Below are 21347 nucleotides of genomic sequence, written 5' to 3' on the forward strand. Positions count from 1 at the left end.
GGGCCAGCGTCCCCGGCCCGGGTCAGCGTCCCCGGCCCAGGCCAGCGTCCCTGCCGGGCCAGCCTCCCTGCCCGGGCCAGCGTCCCTACTTACTGACGGATGCGGGACCAGAGCTGAATTAGGAAGCTGACGAGGGTGGGGTTCAGAAGGCTGCGGGAGAGAGGGATTGCTGGGCGGTTCTGCACTGACAGAGGTAGCTGGGGGCCCCTGCAGTCGAGGCCCTGCTTGTGGTTAACAGAGATCCGACAGCAGGTCCTCTATTCCTGAGCACCCTAAGGAGTCAGGCGAGGTGATCCTGGCCGAGACTCAAACACACCTTCTCCCCCACGTGTACTGGCCACTGTTCTGTGTTCTGCACACCGTGCCTTCAGGGTGTCAGAGGTCATACAGATTTGCAGGAGCAAATGATTTCAGATAATTACGGAAAGCTATCTTTGATTTTTATTTTCAACTTCCCTAGCCTGAAAAACAAAAACCTGTAAAGACTGAACGATGATGAAATGCAGGGCACGACATGGATATGCAGCATGAAGGGGATCGCTTAAAAATAAATGACCAGGGAGTTCCCACTGCGGCTCAGCAGAAACAAACCTGACTAGTGTCCATGAGGATGCAGGTTCGATCCCCGGCCTGACTCAGTGGGTTAAGGACCCAGCGTCGCCATGAGCTGTGGAGCGGGTCTCAGACACGGCTCGGATCTGGCATTCCTGTGGCTGTGGTGTAGGCTGGCGGCTACAGCTCTGATTTGACCCCTAGCCTGGGAATTTCCATGTGCCACACATGCAGCCCTAAAAAGACCAAAAAAAAAGAGAGAGAGAGAGCGAGCGAGAGCAGAAGTGACAGGAAAACAGCCAAATGGAAGTAAACCCAAATCTTAGCCGCTGATTTCTACGACTGTCCCCTTTTTTAAAAAGTAGGATGACTACACTAATACCTTGAACAAAGGAGTGAGATACATACTGCTCCACATATGACAGCAAATATGCAAAACGGCCACTCCAGAGGGTACAACCAAGTATAAGAGAGACTAGATTTTGTTCATCTACTTACTTGTCCTGATAAGTATCCAGGAGGAACAAAAGCTTTTGTAAAATACTCTTGATAGTCTAGAGTGGGGATGAAAAGAAAAAAGGAAAGGTTTGATCATGATGCCGCTGTCTTTGGTGAAGCAGAGGCAAAAAATCCAACATAAATAAGGCATGACAATTACTTCTTTTCTTTCTATAAACAAGGTTTGAGGTGTTGAGGTACGAATCTTACACCTTTTGAAAATAAAACTCGGGTCTTAAAATCTACCAGGGAACTAAGTCCAGTCTCTTGGGACAGACGTGATAGAAAAATAATATAAGAAAGGGACCACACACACACACACACACGACTGGGTTACTTTGCCAAACAGCAGAAATTGGCGCAACTCTGCAAATCAACTATGTTTCCTTTAATTGAAAAATAAATAAATAAAATAAAAAACAAAAATGAGAAGGGAGTTCCCATTGCGGCACAGCAGAAACAAACCCAACTAGTATCCATGAGGATTCGGGTTCCATCCCCAGCCTCGGGATCCCAGCGTTACTGTGGCTGTGGTGCAGGCCGGCGGCTGCAGCTCTAATTCGACCCCTAGCCTGGGAAATTGCATGTGCCACAAGTGTGGCCCCAAAAAGCAAAAAATAAATCAATAAAAAATAAAAATGAAAGGAAAAAATAAAAAATCAAATTATAGCATTTTCTCCACCCCACCCCCCCCAAAAATGAGGAAGGACAGGGGGCTACCAGCAAGGACCAGGGCTCAGGATAACTTCTAACCCTGCCTCGCACAATCGCCCAGACCCAAAGGCTATTGTTTTCTTGAATTCTATTTACTGAAACAGAATAAACTCAAGGAAATCAGCCCTTTACCCGCAGAACTAGGGACCCCTCCCAGTTCCCTGGCTTCTAAGGGCTTCACTCCATCAGGTTTTCAGAAAAGGTGCCTCCCAGCTGTGACCGTCTAGTTGGTGGTCGGCTTTTCCTGAGCCAGGACTCAGGAGCCGACGGCAGACGACCAACCTCCAGGTTCGTGAGGGGGCCCTTGAGCTCTTGCAGCCGGTAGCAAGTCCCCAGAAGACAGTCCAGGACGCGAGAGGGAAAGCGACTCAGGTATTCACTGCACCCTGTCATGTAGCAAACCAGCGTCCTCAGAGGGAGCAGGCTGAACCAGGAGCAGAACAGACGCGCATCCACACTCAGCAAGTGTCTGTTCTTTCCCATGAGCTGCACCAACTGTTTCCTGGAGGAGGGAGGTCGGGACAGAAGCAAGGGCAGCAGTGAGACGGGCAAGACGGACAAAGCTGGGTAAACGCGCGCGAGCAGGGGTCCAGAAAGGTCAGATTCGATCAATCAAAGGAGAACCATAGCTACTGCATTAAAAACCCCCCCCACAGGGATGCACCCCGAGGACACTGTGTTCAGTGAAAACTGCCGGTCACGAAAGGACAAGGACAATGATGACGCCACCTCGGTGAGGTCCCTCGAGGAGTCAGGTTCACAGCCAGACAGCAGAGTGAGGGCTGCCACGGGCTGGGTCGGGGAGAGACGATGGCGAGGGGCGTGCTTGGGTTTTTTGCTTTTGGCCACAGTGTCCAGGGGCTTGACATGGGATCTTAGTTCTCAGACCAGGGACTGAACCGGGGCTGCAGCGGTGAGAGCACCGAGTCGGAACCACTAGGGAGCGAGCGCCTGACAATTGCTTCATGGGGACAGAGTTTCGGTTTTACAAAATGAAAAGTTCTTGAGGTGGATGGGGGTGACAGTCGCATGACAAGGTGAATGTACTTCATGCCACCGAACTGTATGCTTTAAATAATTAACGTGGTAAATTGTTTGTGGTGTTTATGCTACCACAACAATGAAAGCACTCACTAAGAATTAAGCATTTTTCAGCTTGATTGAGACGTAACTGGCATAGGACACTAAGTTTAAGGTGTATAATGTGTGGATTAGATACATCCTTTTGTTGGGTTTTGGTTTTTTGGGTTTTTTTTAGCTTTTTAGGGCCACACTCACAGCACATGGAGGTTCCCAGGCTAGGCGTCCAGTCTGAGCTAGAGCCACCGGCCCATGCCACTGCCACAGCAACATCAGATCCAAGCCTTGTCTGCGACCTACACCACAGCTCACAGCAACGCCAGATCCTTATCCCACTGAACACGGTCAGGGATCGAACCCACAACCTCACGGTTCCTAGTCGGATTCATTTCCGCTGCGCCATGATGGGCACTCCGGATTAGATAAATTTATATACTGCAACGTGATCACCACCATATCGTCACCGATACCTGCATCCACTGTGTCTCACAGGCACCATTTCTCTTCTATGGTGAGAACACTGAGACTCACTCTCTTAGCCGCCTTGAGGTATACAGTAATACAACAGTGAGGTTATCACTAGCCTCGGTGTGCAGCGGTGTGATATGCGAATCTCAGTTGCCAGACCAGGTACGGAACCCAGGCTACAGCAGCAGAAGCACCAAATCCTAGCCACTTGACCACCAGGGAGCTCCCTACAATACAATGTCATTAACTACAGTCACCACGCTGTGCACGAACTCCCCAGAACGGACTCATCTTCTAAATGGAAGTCTGTACCCTTTGACCAGCATCTCCCCTTTTCCCTGCACCCAGTAATTGTTATTCTCCTCTGTGCTTCATAAAACCTTAATTTAGCTCACGACGTCGATAAAAACCCATAGGCTAGATCCTACTGGATGCGGGCGGGGAGGGCAGATGAGACCTGGAATAGTCCCCATGACAAAAGACAAGCTAAACAGAGGGTGTTATCTGAGCTTGGAAACGAGTGCCAGCATTCACTATTTGTACTGAATGTGCATTTTTCATTTAATTTTTGTGCTTAAATTTGATTATCCTTTCTCTTGCACAGCCTGTGCTCTCTGTGGCTGCCTTAAGAAATCTCTGCTTGCCCCAGCGCGCTACTTGACTCCCTCAAGCTGTGCATCCTCAGGGTGCACAGCCTCTGACTCCTGCAATTCCGCCTTCAGACAGTCAGCTTGAGGAAATAACTGGCCAGGGAAACTCACAAAGAACCGCAACCAACCGTGCCGACAGAGGGAAAGTGCAGGCACAAGCCACGTGTCCAGGAACAGAGAACGAGCTAAAAAATGTTACAGCACGAAGCAGTCATTACAATAGTAGGTGCATATTGACTGGCAAACATTGTCCACAAAATACTCTTAGGTGTGAAGAGCAGGTTGGAAAACAGGATAAAACAAAAGAAATAACCTACCGCAGAGGCAAGGGATGAGAGGGAATCAGATAAAAGCCGTCAAAAGGCACGGCTTCTGAGAGTTCCCATTGTGGCACAGCGGAAACAAACCCAACTAGGAACCATGAGGTGCGGGTTCGATCCCTGGCCTCGCTCAGCGGGTGGAGGATCTGGCCTTGACATGAGCTGCAGTGTAGGTCGCAGACGTGGCTCAGATCTGGTGTGGCTGTGGCTGTGGTATAGGCCGGCAGCTGCAGCTCTAATTCGACCCCTAGCCTGGGAACCTCCATCTGCCACGGGTGCGGCCCTAAAAAGACTCTCTCTATATATACATACACACATTATCTCTTGTGGGTTTTTTATTCTTTTTAGGGCCTCACCCGCAGCATATGGAAATTCCCAGTCTATGGGTTGAATAGGATCTGCAGCCACAGCCACTCCAAATCCAAGCCGTATCCTCAACCTACACTGCAGCTTGTGGCAACGCCAGATCCTTCAAGCCACTGAGTGAGGCCAGGGATTAAACCCGTTTCCTCATGGAGACTAGCTGGAGCCTTAACCCGCTGAGCCACAACAGGAACTCCCTGGGTTTGTCTTTTAAGAGTACCAAGTACACACACACCCGCATTTGACAAAACCCTGGAAACAGGCTCACCGAAGTGTCAAGAGCAACGCGTATCTCGGGGGTTGCAGGCCACTTTTGTCCCTATTTCTTGCCTGTTTAAAGCTCTTTAAAGAAGTAATTTCCAATGAAATGCTACAGCACTTTCATCACTAGAAGCAGGAAGAGGTTGAGTCCTAAAAGTCCCCTGGAGATGGCGGAAGCGCAGTTATGACCCCAAGACTTAGGTTCATGAGGGCAGGTCTACCCACAACTTACCGATCCGATCTTTTTTCCCGAAACTCCGAGAAGGAGATGCCTTCGAGGGCCGCCCAGGTGTCCTCGGGCTGCATGCCGGCGTCCTTGGTCGGCGGGGACGGCTCCATGCAGAGGTGCAGCACAGGCAGGGTGCACACCCAGAGGTCCACCTCTCTGTCCATGCACCTTTGGCACAGGTCTACCAAGGAATTTCGCCAGCTAGGAAGGGAACAGGGATCCCACCATGAGCCCAGGACGGCCAGGGTCAGCCTCCCCGTGGGACAGAGCGGAGGGTCACTGGGCTCAGGGAAGGCGACCCGATCTTGCCCTTGAGTTCAAGTCAAACCACTGCAGAGTAAACAATAAGGACCAACTGCATAGGACAGGGAACTCAATTCAGTATCTCATGATAAACTGCTGCGGGAAAGAAAACGAAAAAGAACATACACACATACATACACACACACGCACAACTGAATCACTTCGTACACCGGAAACATGGTCGGTCAACTATATAGCGATAAAAAAATGAAAATTTAAAAAAAGAGAAAAAAACCAAACAACTGCAGAAAAAAGAGTGTGTGAGCATCAGAAGGCTCGGGGCGGGGGTGCCCACCTCGGCCTCTACACCCCGAACGTCCCCCCCCAGCACAGCGACACCGGGCTCCTGAACGAGGCACCCCCAGGGCATCCACAAACATCCTCACGACCGGCTTCGCCACAGCGCCACGACGCCCCACATGGACATCCGCGGGGCCCAGTCCTGACAGACCTTAAAGCTTCGCAAAAGCAGGATATTCAGGGAACATGTAATGACGTGAAAGATCATACGTAAGCTAGAAAAAAGGCTAGCAGGAGAAACACTGAAACGACCAGTGAAATTACGGGCAGTTTTCATTTCCTGTGTGTTTCCATCCATTCTATGACAAGCCCTTATTTTTATCATCTAATAAAAACCATCAGAAAGCTAGAACGTCTTCACACACTCACACACACTCTCACACACACACACCGCACCTGTGCGGAATTTCAAGGATGTGGATCAGGTCAGTGTGGAGGTCATGAGGTGAACTGGGGTCCGAGCAAAGGAGGTGACAAAGTGAGGTCAGGTCACTTTCCGATAAGGGAATATGAAATTTTTCCACAGAGAAAAGGACAATCAGGCCCATCCTCAGTTTACTCCTCACTGGGCAGTCTTTCGGCAGGGCGTCCCCGCTTGTTTTCAGAAATGGTTCCATTTTCTTCGTTAAACACTCCCACAGGTGCTTCTTCACCTGGCCCAGGAGAAAAGGAGGACCCAAGGCCATGGCACGGAATCCACCACAGGGGCTGCCTGTCACCACCCAGGTGCCCATCAGCTGGGCAGGGCCCGAGGCCCGAGGGGTGGGGAGAGCTCAAGGGAGGGGGCACCCACCACCTGCCTCCCCACTGAAGCCCGAGCATCCCTTCGCCCTAGGCTGTTGGGAGGCGCCACCTGGAGTGCCTCCAGGGGCCCCGGCACGGTGGCGGGGCTCTCAGGTGGGGGCCCTGAGGCTTACAAGGGTCCGCTGGTCATCTCAGATGAGGCTCCAGGTCTCTCGAAAGTGGCTAAGCCTCACCAGAGAGCAGGTGGAAGTGCAGTGAAGGATGGCACCACCCGTCTTTCCGCTCTGCCCCCAAACACGTGAGGAGGAGGGACCAGGGACGGAGGAGGGAAGGGGTGGGTGAGGAGGCGGGACCAGGGGTGGAGGAGGGGAGGGGTGGGTGAGGAGGCGGGACCAGGGGGGGAGGAGGGAAGGGGGGGTGAGGAGGCGGGACCAGGGGTGGAGGAGGGAAGGGGTGGGTGAGGAGGCGGGGACCAGGGGTGGAGGAGGGAAGGGGTGGGTGAGGAGGCAGGACCAGGGGTGGAGGAGGGAAGGGGTGGGTGAGGAGGTGGGACCAGGGGTGGAGGAGGGGAGGGGTGGGTGAGGAGGCAGGACCAGGGGTGGAGGAGGGAAGGGTGGGTGAGGAGGCAGGACCAGGGGTGGAGGAGGGAAGGGGTGGTGAGGAGGTGGGACCAGGGGTGGAGGAGGGGAGGGGTGGGTGAGGAGGCGGGACCAGGGGTGGAGGAGGGAAGGGGTGGGTGAGGAGGTGGGACAGGGGTGGAGGGGAGGGAAGGGGTGGGTGAGGAGGGGGACCAGGGGTGGAGGAGGGGAGGGTGGGTGAGGAGGCAGGACCAGGGGTGGAGGAGGGAAGGGGTGGGTGAGGGAGGCAGGACCAGGGGTGGAGGAGGGAAGGGGTGGGTGAGGAGGTGGACCAGGGGTGGAGGAGGGGAGGGGTGGGTGAGGAGGCGGGACCAGGGGTGGAGGAGGGAAGAAGGGGTGGGTGAGGAGGCGGGACCAGGGGTGGAGGAGGGAAGGGGTGGGTGTGAAGAGGCGGGACCAGGGGTGGAGGAGGGAAGGGGTGGGTGAGGGAGCAGGACCAGGGTGGAGGAGGGAATGGGTGGGTGAGGAGGCAGGACCAGGGGTGGAGGAGGGAAGGGGTGGGTGAGGAGGCAGGACCAGGGGTGGAGGAGGGAAGGGGTGGTGAGGAGGTGGGACCAGGGGTGGAGGAGGGGAGGGGTGGGTGAGGAGGCGGGACCAGGGGTGGAGGAGGGAAGGGGTGGGTGAGGAGGCGGGACCAGGGGTGGAGGAGGGAAGGGGTGGGTGAGGAGGCAGGACCAGGGGTGGGGGGGGTGAGGAGGCGGGAGGCCAGGTGGGGAGGCGGGAGGAAGAAGAACATGGGGAGGACAGAGAACTCCCAAGAGGTGGTGCCAGAAGAAAAGGGGCTGAAAGTCTACTTGCCCCCCATCCACCTGGTCCACTGACTCTAGGGGCCATCTTGCCACTAGGAGCTGGGGCGATGCTGATGCCCAGGGCGGGGAGGAGAAGGGACCGATGATGCCGGCACCCCTGAGACCTGGTACCTCCTTCTCTTCATACTCCAGAGTGCTCCATGGCTGCGCTTTTCCTTCATAGATCATGGGTACCCGGATCACAGAGTAAAACTGCTGAAACTGGGTGAAAAAGCTCTTTAAATTGATGGCATTCCAAGTCTCAAGGACGCTGAAGATGCTGTCCAGCATGATGGCAGCCGCAGTTTGCTTCCCTTTCACCAGGTCTTTCCTGATACCGTCTGTGAAACGGTCCTTAAATGTCTGCCACGCCCCGGGCGGGTTCATACAAATTATATCATCGTATTGATGCCAGTCTAGGAGTAAAAGAGCCAAGTTATACTCAGGAGCATCAGAGCCCCCGGCAGCTGGACACGCGCCCTGGAAGGCGCGTCTTGACCAGAAGAATCAGGATGAAGGACCCAAGGGAGGGAAACCACTGGAGGCCGTGAACAGCACTCACGGCCAGAACTCACGGCCAGAACTCACGGCCAGCGCTCACGCCTGCCAGGTACCTTCAACACACAAGCAATGCGGCGCCCGTCCCCAGGGAGCACGGCCACCGAGGACGCTCCCCTAGACACCCGCCAGGGAAGGAAGCGACCCAGGGCCACACAACTCAGCTCCCTGAAAACATGGGGAAGGTGCCTTTGTCAAACTAGGTGGCTCAGCATACTTGGTATGAGAGTGGAAGACTTAGAAAATGCCCACGTGCATGTCAAAAATCCCACACTGAAGCCACGTGACGTGCGAGCGGCCGGGCACCAGTTTGGTCAGTCACTTGGTGCAAGCCCATGTCTCCTCTGCCCTTGAACTGCCTGTGGTCCAAGTGCCCGGCTCAGTTCGGGTCACACAGCAGACAGAACAGTCCGACACGGGGCGAGGGCTGAACCCATGGCCGCTCTTAGAACCAGCTGAGATGATGTGACTGCAGCCAACCCAGGAAAACCAGCTGTCAAACACCTGGGAGGCAAAGTGGCCGGTAAGACAGCAGAGGCAACACGAGGCCTTGAGAACAGCCGTGGAAATCCGAGTCGAGCCTCTGAACAGGCCTCCTGGCCCTCGCTGCCCAGCCTGCTCGCTTTCCTGCCGCCTCCGCTCACCCATCCCTGCCCTGCCCGGCCAGAGCTCCCAGTCACTGTGTGGATCTGACCTCAGGCATCTCTTCCTGTGGAAACGTCCCCTGCTCCCTGTGTCCCTCACACGCGGGGGACACAATGGACCGCTCTCGGTTTTAGAAAAACGCCCTTCCAGACAAAAGGTGGGTGACGGCTGCTGGGCCGGGACGGCCAGCGCTGTGAACGCGGAGGGAGCACCAGCCAGGCTCCCGGGCACGGGACAGCCTCGACCCCAGGTCGATGGGGCAGGGAGGTCTCAAAGAATCTCTAAGCATAGAAACATACCATTTAAGTTCCAACTCCCTCAAGAAAAGAGAACGAAAACCCCAAAGTCAGAAGGATAAAAAAGAACAAGGAAACAAGGCGGGTAGAAAAGACAAGCTCCTCTGTCAAAAGAGAGTCTTCCACCGACCGTCACCGTCAGCGCCCAGGGGCTGAGTGCACCCATTAACGATGACCAGAGGGGCTGAAGAAGGTGCTGCGGCTGGCGGTCCGGCGTTAGGAAGACCAGCACATGGAAAAGAGAAGTTCCTCATTTGAAACACCACGGACTAAATACCGTGGAATTTACTTTGCATTTGGGTCCTGAATTGGATCAGAGACAGGGATGGAGGGTGGCACCTGTGGCATATGGATATTCCCAGGCTAGGGGTTGAATCAGAGCTACAGCTGCTGGCCCACCCAGAGAGCCGTAGCAATGTTAGGCCCAAGTCGCATTTGCAGCCTACACTACAGCTCACAGCAATGCCGGGTCCTTAACTCACTGATCGAAGCCAGGGATCAAACCCTCATCCTCATGGATCCTAGTCAGGTTTGTTACCGCTGAGCTGGTGTAGAAACTTGTCAAGAGCTGAATTTAAACATTGCAAACAATAAAGGAAAAAGATTGATAAATTAGATCACAGTAATGTAAGGACTTGATCACCAAGAGTTATCTTCATGAAAGTGAAAACTAAAATAGGGGTTAAACCTGTCGACACATATAATAGACAAGGGATCAGGTGCCGAAAACAGAAAATAATTATTCTGACTTGAAAAGACAAACATAGAAATGTAAATTCCAACAAATCAGTTCCATGTTAGAAATATTGCTTTAGGGTAGACGGGATTAAGATGGCAGAACAGAAGAACCGGAGCTCAACTTCTCTCCTAAAAACAACAAAATTCACAACTAAAGACTGAGCATTCTTCACCCAAATGGACTGGAAACCTTAAAAAAGATATCCTACTCCGGAAGAAAAACAGGAAGACACATCAAGAGGTAGGAGGGGCGATTGCGTGATATAGACAACCCCATACCTCCCGGGTGGGAAGGCTCCACAGACTGGAAACTAACTGGTTCACAGAGACGCATCTACAGGAGGGAGAGTTCTGAGCCACACATCAAACTCTCACGTGTGGGGATCTGGCACAGGGAGAAAGAGCCCCAGAGCATCTGTCATTGAAGGCCAGTGGGGCTTGTGCGCAGGAGCTCCATGGGACTGGGGGACACGGAGACCCCATTCTTAAAAGGCGCACACAGACTTTCAAGTGCACTGGGTCCCAGGGCAAAGCAAAGTCTCCATGGGAATCTGGGTCAAACCTGACCGCAGTTCTTGGAGGACATCCTGGGAAAACAGGGGTGAACATGGCTTGCTGTGAGGGAAGGACATTGAAAGCAAAGCCCTCAGGAATATTCAGCAGCTGTGCCTTTCTCTGGAGGGGGCCGTTTTGGGAAAATCTGGCCCCACCCATTGGCCAGCTGCTGAGAAGCCCCAGGGCAAACAGCAACCCAGGTGGGATCTCAGCCCCACCCCTCAGTAAACAGGCTACCTAAAGACCCCTCAGGCACACAGCTGCCTCCAATCCCATCCAGAGACTAAGCCCCACCCACCAGAGGGATTAGAATTGGCTCCTCCTACCAGGGGGCAGGCATCAGCCCTCCCATCAGGAAGCCTACAGTAAGCCTCCACACTGACTTCAGCCACAAGGGGGGCAGATACCAGAAGTATGAGAGGCTACAACTCTATTATCTATAAAAACGTCACCACACCAAAAACCTATAAAAATGAGAAGACAGAGAACTATAACTCAGATGAGGGAGAAAGGAAAACCCCCAGAAAAACAGCTAAGTGATGAGGAGATTCTTAGCTTCCAGGAAAAAGACTTTAGATTGTTGATGCTGAAGATGATGCAAAGCATTGGAAATAAACTGGAGGCAAAGATGGATAACTTACAGGGAACACTGACCAAAGAGATACAAGATATAAAACTTAAACAAGAAGAGATGCAAAATACAATAACTGAAATAAAAAATTCACTAGAAGCAGCTAACAGAAGAATACAGGAGGCAGAAGAACAAATAAGTGAGGTGGAGGACAGATTAGTGGAAATTACGGATGCAGAACAGAAAAGAGAAAAAAGATTGAAAACAAATGAAGAGAGTCTCAGGGAACTCTGGGACAATGTTAAACGCACCAACATCCGTATTATAGGGGTGCCAGAAGGAGAAGAGAGAGAGAAGGGGACAGAAAAAATATTCCAAGAGATAATAGCTGAAAATTTCCCTAACATGGGGAAGGAATCACTCACTCAAATCCAGGAAGCACAATGAGTACCATATAAAATAAATCCAAGGAGGAACACCCCGAGACACATATTAATCAAACTGACCAAAATTAAAGACAAAGAGAAAATCTTGAAAGCAGCTAGGGAAAAGAAACAAATAACATACAAGGGAACCCCAATAAGGTTATCGGCAGATTTTTCAACAGAAACTGTGCAGGCCAGAAGGGAGTGGCATGATATACTTAATGCAATGAAAGGAAAAAACCTCCAACAAAGATTACTCTACCCAGCAAGGCTCTCATTCAGATTGGAAGGAGAAATCAAAACCTTCACAGATAAGCAAAAGCTGAGAGAATTCAGCAACACTAAACCAGCCTTACAACAAATACCAAAGAAACTTCTATAGACAGAAAAGAACAAGAGAAGAAGGAAAGAAAAAAAGAGCAGCACAAACAAATCCAAAGTAATTAATAAAATGGCAATAAGAACATACATATCAATAATTACCTTAAATGTGAGTGGACTAAACACCCCAACCAAAAGACATAAACTGGCTGAACAGATACAAAAACAAGACCCATATATGTGCTGTCTTCAAGAGACCCACTTCACTTCTAGGGACACATACAAATTGAAAGTGAGAGGATGGACGAAAATACTTCATGCAAACGGGGATCAAAAGAAAGCTGGAGCAGCAATACTCCTATCAGACAAAACAGACTTTAAAGTGAAGAATATTTTAAGGGACAAAGAAGGACATTACATAATGATCAAAGGATCCATCCAAGAAGATGATATAACAATTTTAAATATCTACACACCCAACACAGGTTCACCACAATATATAAGGCAACTGCTAACAACCTCAAAAGGAGAAATTGACAATAACACAATCATAGTGGGGGACTTTAACACCCCACTTACAGCAATGGACAGATCAACCAGACAGAAAATCAGTAAGGAAACACAGGCCCTGAATGATGCATTAAACCAGATGGACTTAATAGGTATTTATAGGACATTCCATCCAAAAGCAACAGAATACACATTCTTCTCAAGTGCCCATGGAACATTCTCTAAGATTGATCACATCCTGGGCTACAAATCCAATCTTGGTAACTTTAAGAAAATTGAAATCATATCAAGCATCTTTTCCGACCCCAACGTTTTATGGCTGGAAATCAACAACAAGAAAAAAACTGCAAAAAACACAAACACGTGGAGACTCAACAACATGCTACTCAACAACGAATGGATCACTGAAGAAATCAAAGAGGAAATTAAAAAATACCTAGAAGCAAATGACAACAAAGATACGACACTCCAAAACCTATGGGATGCACCAAAAGCCCACCTCAGGAAACAAGAAAAAGCTCAAATAAACAAGCTAACTTTACATCTAAAGCAGCTGGAGATAGAAGAACAGACAAGACCTAAAGTCAGCAGAAGGAAAGAAATCATAAAGATCAGAGCAGAAATCAATGAAATAGAAACAAAGAAAACCATAGAAAAGATCAATGAAATGAAAATCTGGTTCTTTGAAAAGATCAACAAAATTGATAAACCCCTAGCCAGACTTATCCAGCAAAAAAGAGAGAGGACTCAAATCAATAAAATTAGAAATGAAAAAGGAGAAGTAACAACAGACATCGCAGAAATACAAAGGATCATAAGAGACTACTATATGCAACTATACACCAATAAAATGGAAAACCTAGAAGAAATGGACAAATCCTTAGAAAAGTACAATCTTCCAAGACCAAACCAAGATGAAATAGAAAAGACGAACGGACCCATCACAAGAACTGAAATTGAAACTGTGATTAAAAAACTTCCAACAAACAAAAGTCCAGGACCAGATGGCTTCACAGGTGAATTCTATCAAACATTTAAAGAAGAGCTAACACCTATCCTTCTGAAACTATTTCAAAAAATTGCAGAGGACGGGATACTCCCAAACTCATTCTATGAGGCCACCATCACCCTGATACCAAAACCAGACAAAGATTCCACAAAAATAGAAAACTACAGGCCAATTTCACTGATGAACATCGATGCAAAAATCCTCAACAAAATATTAGCAAACCGCATCCAACAATATATTAAAAGTATTATACATCATGATCAAGTGGGATTTATCCCAGGGATGCAAGGGTTCTTCAATATCCGCAAATCCATCAGTGTGATACACCACATTAACAAACTGAAGAATAAAAACCATATGATCCTCTCAATAGATGCGGAAAAAGCCTTTGACAAAATCCAACACCCATTTTTGATAAAAACCCTTCAGAAAGTGGGCACCTGCTTCAACATGATAAAGGCCATATATGATAAACCCACAGCAAACATCATTCTCAATGGTGAAAAGCTGAAAGAATTCCCACTGAGATCAGGAACAAGACAAGGATGTCTGCCCTCACCACTACTCTTCAACATGGTTCTGGAAGTCCTAGCCACAGCAATCAGAGAAGTAAAAGAAATAAAAGGAATCCAAATTGGAAAGGAAGAAGTAAAACTATCCCTATTTGCAGATGACATGATACTATACCTAGAGAATCCTAAAGACTCTACCAGAAAACTGTTAGAGCTCATCCACAAATTTCGCAAAGTCGCAGGACACAAAATTAATACACAGAAATCAACAGCATTTCTATACACTAACAATGAAAGAGCACAAAAAGAAATTAGGGAAGCAATCCCGTTTACCATCGCATCCAAAAGAATAATACACCTAGGAGTAAACCTACCTAAAGAGACAAAAGACCTGCACTCTGGAAACTATAAGACACTGATGAAAGAAATCACAGATGACACAAATAGATGGAAAGATATACCATGCTCGTGGATTGGAAGAGTTAATATTATCAAAACGACTATACTACCTAAGGCAATCTACAGATTCAATGCAATCCCTATCAAATTACCAAGGACATTTTTCACAGAACTTGAACAAAATATTTTAAAGTTTGTTTGGAAGCACAAAAGACCCAGAATAGCCAAAGACATCCTGAAAAAGAAAAATGGAGCTGGAGGAATCAGGCTTCCGGACTTCAGACTATACTACAAAGCAACAATCATCAAAACCACATGGTACTGGCACAAAGACAGAAATACAGATCAGTGGAACAGGATAGAAAGCCCAGAACTAAACCCACGCACCTACAGCCAACTAATCTATGACAAAGGAGGCAAGAATATACAATGGAGAAAAGACAGCTTGTTCAATAGTGGTGCTGGGAAAACTGGACAGCCACATGGAAAAGAATGAAATGAGAACACTCCCTAACACCATACACAAAAATAAACTCCAAATGGATCAAAGACCTAGATATAAGACCAGACACTATAAAACTCTTAGAGGAAAACATAGGCCAAACACTCTGTGACATAAACGACAGCAACATCTTCTCAGATCCACCTCTCAGAGTACTGACCACAAAAACAAAAATAAACAAATGGGACCTAATCAAATTTCAAAGTTTCTGCACAGCAAAGGAAACCCTAAACAACACAAAAAGACAATCCACAGAATGGGAGAAAATCTTTGCAAGTGAACCGACTGACAAGGGATTAATCTCCAAAATTTATAACAACTTCTGCAGTTCCATACCAAAAAAACAAACAGGCCTATCAAAAAATGGGCAGAAGATCTAAACAGACAGTTCTCCAAAGAAGACATACGGATGGCCAAAAAACACATGAAAAGATGTTCAACATCACCCGTTATTAGAGAAATGCAAATCAGAACCACTCTGAGGTACCACCTTACACCAGCCAGAATGGCCATCATCCAAAAGTCTACAAACGAGAAGTGCTGGAAAGGGTGTGGAGAAAAGGAACCCTAGTACACTGTTGGTGGGGATTATAAATTGGTGCAACCACTGTGGAAAACAGTATGGAGATTCCTCAGAAAACTAAACATAGAACTACCATTTGATCCAGCAATCCCACTCCTGGGCATCTACCCAGAGAAAACCACGACTCGCAAAGACACATGTACTCCAGTGTTCATTGCAGCACTATTTACAATAGCCAAGACATGGAAACAACCTAAATGTCCATCGACAGAGGAGTGGATAAACAAGATGTGGTACATATACACAATGGAATATTACTCAGCCATTAAAAAGAACGAAATACCAGCATTTTTTGCAACATGGATGGACCTAGAAATTATCATGCTAAGTGAAGTCAGCCAGACAATGAGACACCAACATCCAATGCTTTCACTGACATGTGGAATCTGAAAAAGGGACAGACTGAACTTCTTTGCAGAACAGATGCTGACTCCCAGACTTGAAAAACTTATGGTCTCTGGAGGAGACAGTTTGTGGGGTGGGGGAATGTGCTTGGGCTGTGGGATGGGAATCCTGTGAAACCAGATTGTTATGATCATTATACAACTACAGATGTGATAGATTCATTTGAGTAATAAAAAAATAAAAAAATAAAAAATAAATAAAGATGACCAGATGGCATGGAAAAAAACAAGAAATAAAACAAACCAACAGAAATCCAGCAAAACAGAGATGTTAGCAGATGCAAGAGTTGAATCAGAGAGAAAACAGCAGAGTTGGGACAGAAGCAAAGAGGCCGAGAGGGTGGGCGAGGAACGCTGACACAGCAGAATCGGCTTCAGGCAAAACACAGCACGAGACAAAAGGCCCTGGAAGGGATAGCGTGCTCAAGCAAGCCCGGCTGTTTCTGCCACCAGCACGCACTTCTGCCACCTGGGTCTCTCCGGCGTCACTGGGCTGGAGGCCAAAACACACCAGTGCCCATGCACTGGCGAATCAACACCGACTTACTGTAGAGCACGAGAGCCACATTCAACATCCTGTAATGGCCTGTCATGGAAAAGAGTCTGAAGATTTATACAGAGAGCTGAATCACTTTGCTGTACACCTGAAACTAACCTGCTACAGTAAATCAACCACATTTCAATGAAAGAAAAGAAAGGAAAGAAGGAAGGAAGGAAGAAGGAAGGAAATCCGCTTAATGAACTTTAAAATGGGGAGTTCCCGTCGTGGCGCAGCGGTTAACAAATCCGACTAGGAACCATAAGGTTGCCTTGCTCAGTGGGTTAAGGATCCAGCGTTGCCGTGAGCTGTGGTGTGGGCCACAGATGCGGCTCAGATCCTGCGCTGCTGTGGCTCTGGTGTACGCCGGTGGCTGCGGCTCCGATTAGACTCCTAGCCTGGGAACCTCCATATGCCATGGGAGCGGCCCAAGAAATGGCAAAAAGACAAAAATAAATAAATAAATAAATTAAATAATAAATAAATAAATAAATAAAATGATTGCCTCTGTGTTTAAAAGTGCATCTCTATCTGGTTTGACAGCTTGGGTACCAGGACCCAGCCAGGTGAGATCTGAAGGGGCCGAGGCGGTCACTCCGTAAGTGCGCGCGCACGGGACCTGCCTTCCCAGACCATCACCACCTCTTCTGGCTCGCGTCTTGACGAGGGGTCACCTCAAGCACAGCAGCAGCCCGTCTGGAGCATCCAGCAAGTACAGGGCAAAACCAGCCAGGATCACAGGGCCGTGTGTTCTTTGGCCCACAGGGAACAGAGTCCTGCAGAGGCTACGGACGCAACATGTGGGCACCTTTCAGAGGGGAGCCTGACTCTCCTGTTGTCCCTGTCTCTCTGGGCTTTGGCCCAGTTCGAAATACCCAAGCACCTGCCCCAATGACCTCTCCCGCTGTCAGCCCACCTGAGGGCCCAGCCTCGGGCAGCATCAGTTGCAAAAACCCCTCTAGATGATACCAAAGCCCAGCTGTCAGGTCACCCGCAGCTTTCAGCCCTTCCCAGCTGAGGCCCCAGACATCAGAGAGCAGAAACATGCCTGCTGTGCTCCGTCCAAACTCCTGACCCACAGAAGCCATGAAAATAATACAATTACTGTTTTATCCCCCTGCCCCCGGTAAATGAACAAGCAGAATAAAGCACCTGGTGTGGTGACAGGCTGGAGTCCTTGGCGACAAGGACTTTAACACTAAATCGGCTTTTTCTCTAACAGATGGACGTCCGGACAACTTCCGAGTCTCCCAAACTGACTCTTCATTCTTTCTAAGCACGCATGGAATATTTACGACAGGCCAGGAATTAGGCCACAAAGAAGCTCTGAGCAAGTTCCACAGACTCTACACAGAGAATATGCACACATACACTGCAAGCAATGAGCGGGAAATAGAGCAAAGAAAAACATAGACAAGAGAGGAAAACAGAGAGCGACGTAACAAAACCGAGGGTCTGGGATGGATAGGGGATCTGGCAGGCGGCAGGGCCAGCCCTCACTGGCTTCGGCCGGGGTCTCATTCCCAGTGGCCTATTGGGAAACCTGGGAAGAGCTTTGGGCCGCAGCCCTGGCTCCCCTGCCCTGGCCCCTGCTTCCCGCTGCCCCTCTGTGCCCCAGCCCCATTCATTCCCAGCAGCTTCATCGTCTCCTGCTTCCCTTATTAAAAATCCTTTTCCTTCTCCCTCTGTAAGAGAGCAGTTAAGGTAAACGGATCAGAAACATGCTTCCAAAGTCAGGTTTAGGAAACACAGAGCTGGGGCGGGGCAAGGCCAGTGCTGAGCAAAGGGGCCCACGTGGCCCAGGGAGGACCACCCTGCCTTCGGCACCCGATCGATCGGGGGCCCAGCCCGCAGCCTACCTCCCGAGCCCAGCAGGGAGGATTTCACTTGCAGGCAGCGGTTCACGGGCTCGCCTTCCTTCTGCTGCGGCTTGTAGATGAACTCATACTCCACAGCGCCCTTGCCTTTCTCGACAACGTACTTGTAAGGAATGGGCTTGTTCAGGTGCTGCCTGGCAATAACGGCGCTGCCTTCAACCAGGGACCCGAACTCGTGCAAGTCTCTGCAGGAAAACAGGACACCAGCCGGTTATCCGCACACCCCCCGCCCAGACATTCTCGTTCATCGTCTCACACGCAGCAGGGAGTGAGACTCCCAGCTGTGAACGGATGCTGACCGAGACGATGCATCCAAAAGGGGGCATGGCTTCCAGAGAGACAGAAAAAGGGCCAAGGTGAAGGATGACACAGAAATGCATCACGGGAAGAGCTGCTGGGCGCATTCGGCTTCCAAAAGGTCTAAGGATGCATCACCGAGGTCAAAATTCTGAGCTCAGCCTGTCGCCGAGTTCTGTCCCTCTCCTCGTGGGTCTGCTCAGACATGCTCACCTGGTGTAGTACATCTCGCAGACATTCCTCTTCCATTTGGGCTTCCCGAATTCTTCTCCGCCCCTGACAAACACGTGGTGTTGGCTGGGGTTGAACTCAAAATGTTTAGAAATGATTGCATGGAAGTACACCGTGATTCCTTCCTCGGAGCTCAGCGGGCTGGAGGAAAGCCACAGAGGAGACACCGATTAGATCTGGGCCTGTCTACCCCTCCACACACCCGGTGCATGTGTGCGTGCACACACACGTGCACGCACACACACACACATCAGCACACAGGACCCTCGTTTCTCAGCTGTGCGTTAACACGTTCCAAGCAAAGTACAAGAGTGTCCACACTTGGGACCCACTGGCCGCCCCCCCTAGAGAGGAGGCAGAGAGGTGGTGGGTGCCGGGAGGGGGCAGGGGCCGGGGGCAGTGGCCGGAGAGGTGGGCGAGCACGCCGGGACACGGCAGCCTCCCTCCTGACTTCCTAAAGGCTCATGCTGCCTCCAGGACCCCGGGGAAGGGGCGATGGAACATTTAAACTGAGCAACGAATTGGGACAGGCGCCCCTCCCCTGCCTATGTCCTGAGTGGTCCCTCCCCCTGAAGAGTCCACAAAAGGGCAGCCTGAGAATCTCTGGGCGGTGTGGCCCTTTCCAGCCCCAGCGCTGGAGCGGACCTGTGTGTCCCGAGCCCGCCGCACCCACCTCTCCTTAGGGCTGAGCTCGCCCACCCTCTCGTTTCTCTGCTCCTTCACATTTTTCTCAGCAGCTGCATTATTTTTGTTATTCTCCTCTGGCTTCTTGGGCTCCTTCTTCGGCTTCAAGCTGGCTTTCTCATTTTCACCTGCTTTTCTTCCAGGCACAGCCGTCTGGTCCTTGGTTTGAGTTTCCTGGAACAAGTTACCAAAACCCAACCATCACGCCCAGCCTCCACCTCTGCCCCCAGCGGCCGCCGCATCTCACCGCACGGAGAACGGTCACGGCCCTTCCCTGCTCGGAACCTTCAGACGCCTCTAGTCCACCCACCTCAGCCTCCAAGCCCTCTGCCCAGTATCGTCAGCAGCCCCTCTTCCCCTCACGTGCACACAGGAGCAGCAGCCTCCTTGCTGCTCCCAAGCAGGCCCTCTGCCTCGGGGCCTTTGCCCGTCCCCAGAAGCCACATGGCTGGCCTGTCACTCTTCCAGGTCTCCTTGGAGAGGCAGGCCTGACACCTCCTTCCAGCACCTCTGTCCCCTCACTCTACGCTGCCCTGCAGAACTTCTCAGAGCCTAAGTTCTTCGCCTTTCCCCCGACTAGAACGTGAGCTCCCAGAGGCAGGAGCTGAGTCTCATTCACGGCTGGACCCCAGCACTGAACACACAGTCACCACATGATTCAACAGAGCTGCAGCAGGAACAGGGCCACAAGGAGCAGCTGAGCAGGAGGGTAGCAGGGCCGGGGACAGCTTCCTGGAGAGATGACCGGGCAGGAGTGGGACGCCTTACCTGGCGGTGGTGCCGGGAAGCAGGGACACTTGCGCGAGGCTGTTTCGTTTCCTTAGTCTGATCTTTAACTTCTTTTCCGGGTCCCTTCTCTGGACCAGCTGGCTCAGCTGCAGCACCGTTTGCCTGGAACAAACAAAGACCCCAAAACAAAGATGACAAAGGGGTCGGGGAAACCTGGACTCAATAGCCTAAAAGGCCAGCATCCGCCCCAGCTCGTGACAAGGGTCAGCAGTGAGGGGTGGAGGGCCAGCCCCTTCCACAGCCTCCCTCCCGGGGAGCAACTCCGAGGGGACGCCCTGCCCAGACAGCGAGGCCTTGTCAGAACCGCACTGCAGAGCAAGACGTCAAGGGCACGGCGGGCCACCCCTGGTCATCGCTCCCTAACGACTGACCCTGGAGGCAGGGGCCTTGGCCTGCTGCCCAGCGGTCTGCGGCACTTTCCTGGGCTTGGAATGGTCCCCCTTGGGCTCAGGCAGCAGGAGCTCCTGGGCAGCATCTCTCGCCCCGGGATGGCCTTCACTGGCAGGAGTGGGAAGGCCTTTGCCTCTGGGGGTGCTGGGGGAGTGGTGCTCCTGCCCCTCCAGGGGGGCCAGGGTGCCAGGAGACCGGGTGCCCACGGCTGCTTCTGCCCCTCCCGCCGTCTGGCCCCGCAGAGGGCGGCCACCAGCCTCCAGCGGCATCTTGTCCCGCCTCGGGGGCTGGCTGGGCAGGTGGGGGGTGCTGCCCTGCTGAGCTGGGCTGTGGGGTGGGGCTGTGTCCTGGAGCCCAGAGTCTGCAAGGGCACTCGGGCCACAGGGGCCCGAGGAGGATGGGGACAAGGAAGCCGGCTCTGCGGACGTGGGGGCGCTCCGACGCCTTTTCTTCCTTTTCCTCCTTTTCCTCCTTTTCCTCCTTTTGCTCTAAACAGAAAAAGAGACACTTGGTTTTATTTCCCAGGTTTACTACACGCTCCTCAACGTTTTCCTCCAAGTCCCTGTCCACGTGCGACGCCCTACGTCCAGCTTCGCTCGACCACA

General features: G+C 50.9%; 1 protein-coding gene across 4 annotated transcripts in view; it reads right to left on the bottom strand.

The window, feature by feature from the left end:
• The window catches only part of RNF213 (ring finger protein 213), a 121324-nt gene that overhangs the window by 80788 nt on the left and 19189 nt on the right, over nt 1–21347 (bottom strand). For 3 of the 4 annotated variants that reach the window (XM_047758381.1, XM_047758380.1, XM_047758382.1), the window contains 10 exons: nt 20724–21230; nt 20332–20454; nt 19553–19737; nt 18862–19020; nt 18334–18536; nt 8041–8324; nt 6135–6391; nt 5139–5336; nt 2047–2266; nt 1051–1106 (listed from right to left, as the gene is read on the bottom strand). In XM_047758381.1, the coding sequence (XP_047614337.1) occupies nt 1051–1106; nt 2047–2266; nt 5139–5336; nt 6135–6391; nt 8041–8324; nt 18334–18536; nt 18862–19020; nt 19553–19737; nt 20332–20454; nt 20724–21230 (2192 nt within the window). The remainder of the gene's footprint in view (nt 1–1050; nt 1107–2046; nt 2267–5138; nt 5337–6134; nt 6392–8040; nt 8325–18333; nt 18537–18861; nt 19021–19552; nt 19738–20331; nt 20455–20723; nt 21231–21347) is intronic. The other variant, XM_047758383.1, reaches the window with a different exon arrangement.

Source organism: Phacochoerus africanus, chromosome 14, assembly GCF_016906955.1.
Source record: "Phacochoerus africanus isolate WHEZ1 chromosome 14, ROS_Pafr_v1, whole genome shotgun sequence".
Classification (NCBI taxonomy): domain Eukaryota; kingdom Metazoa; phylum Chordata; class Mammalia; order Artiodactyla; family Suidae; genus Phacochoerus; species Phacochoerus africanus.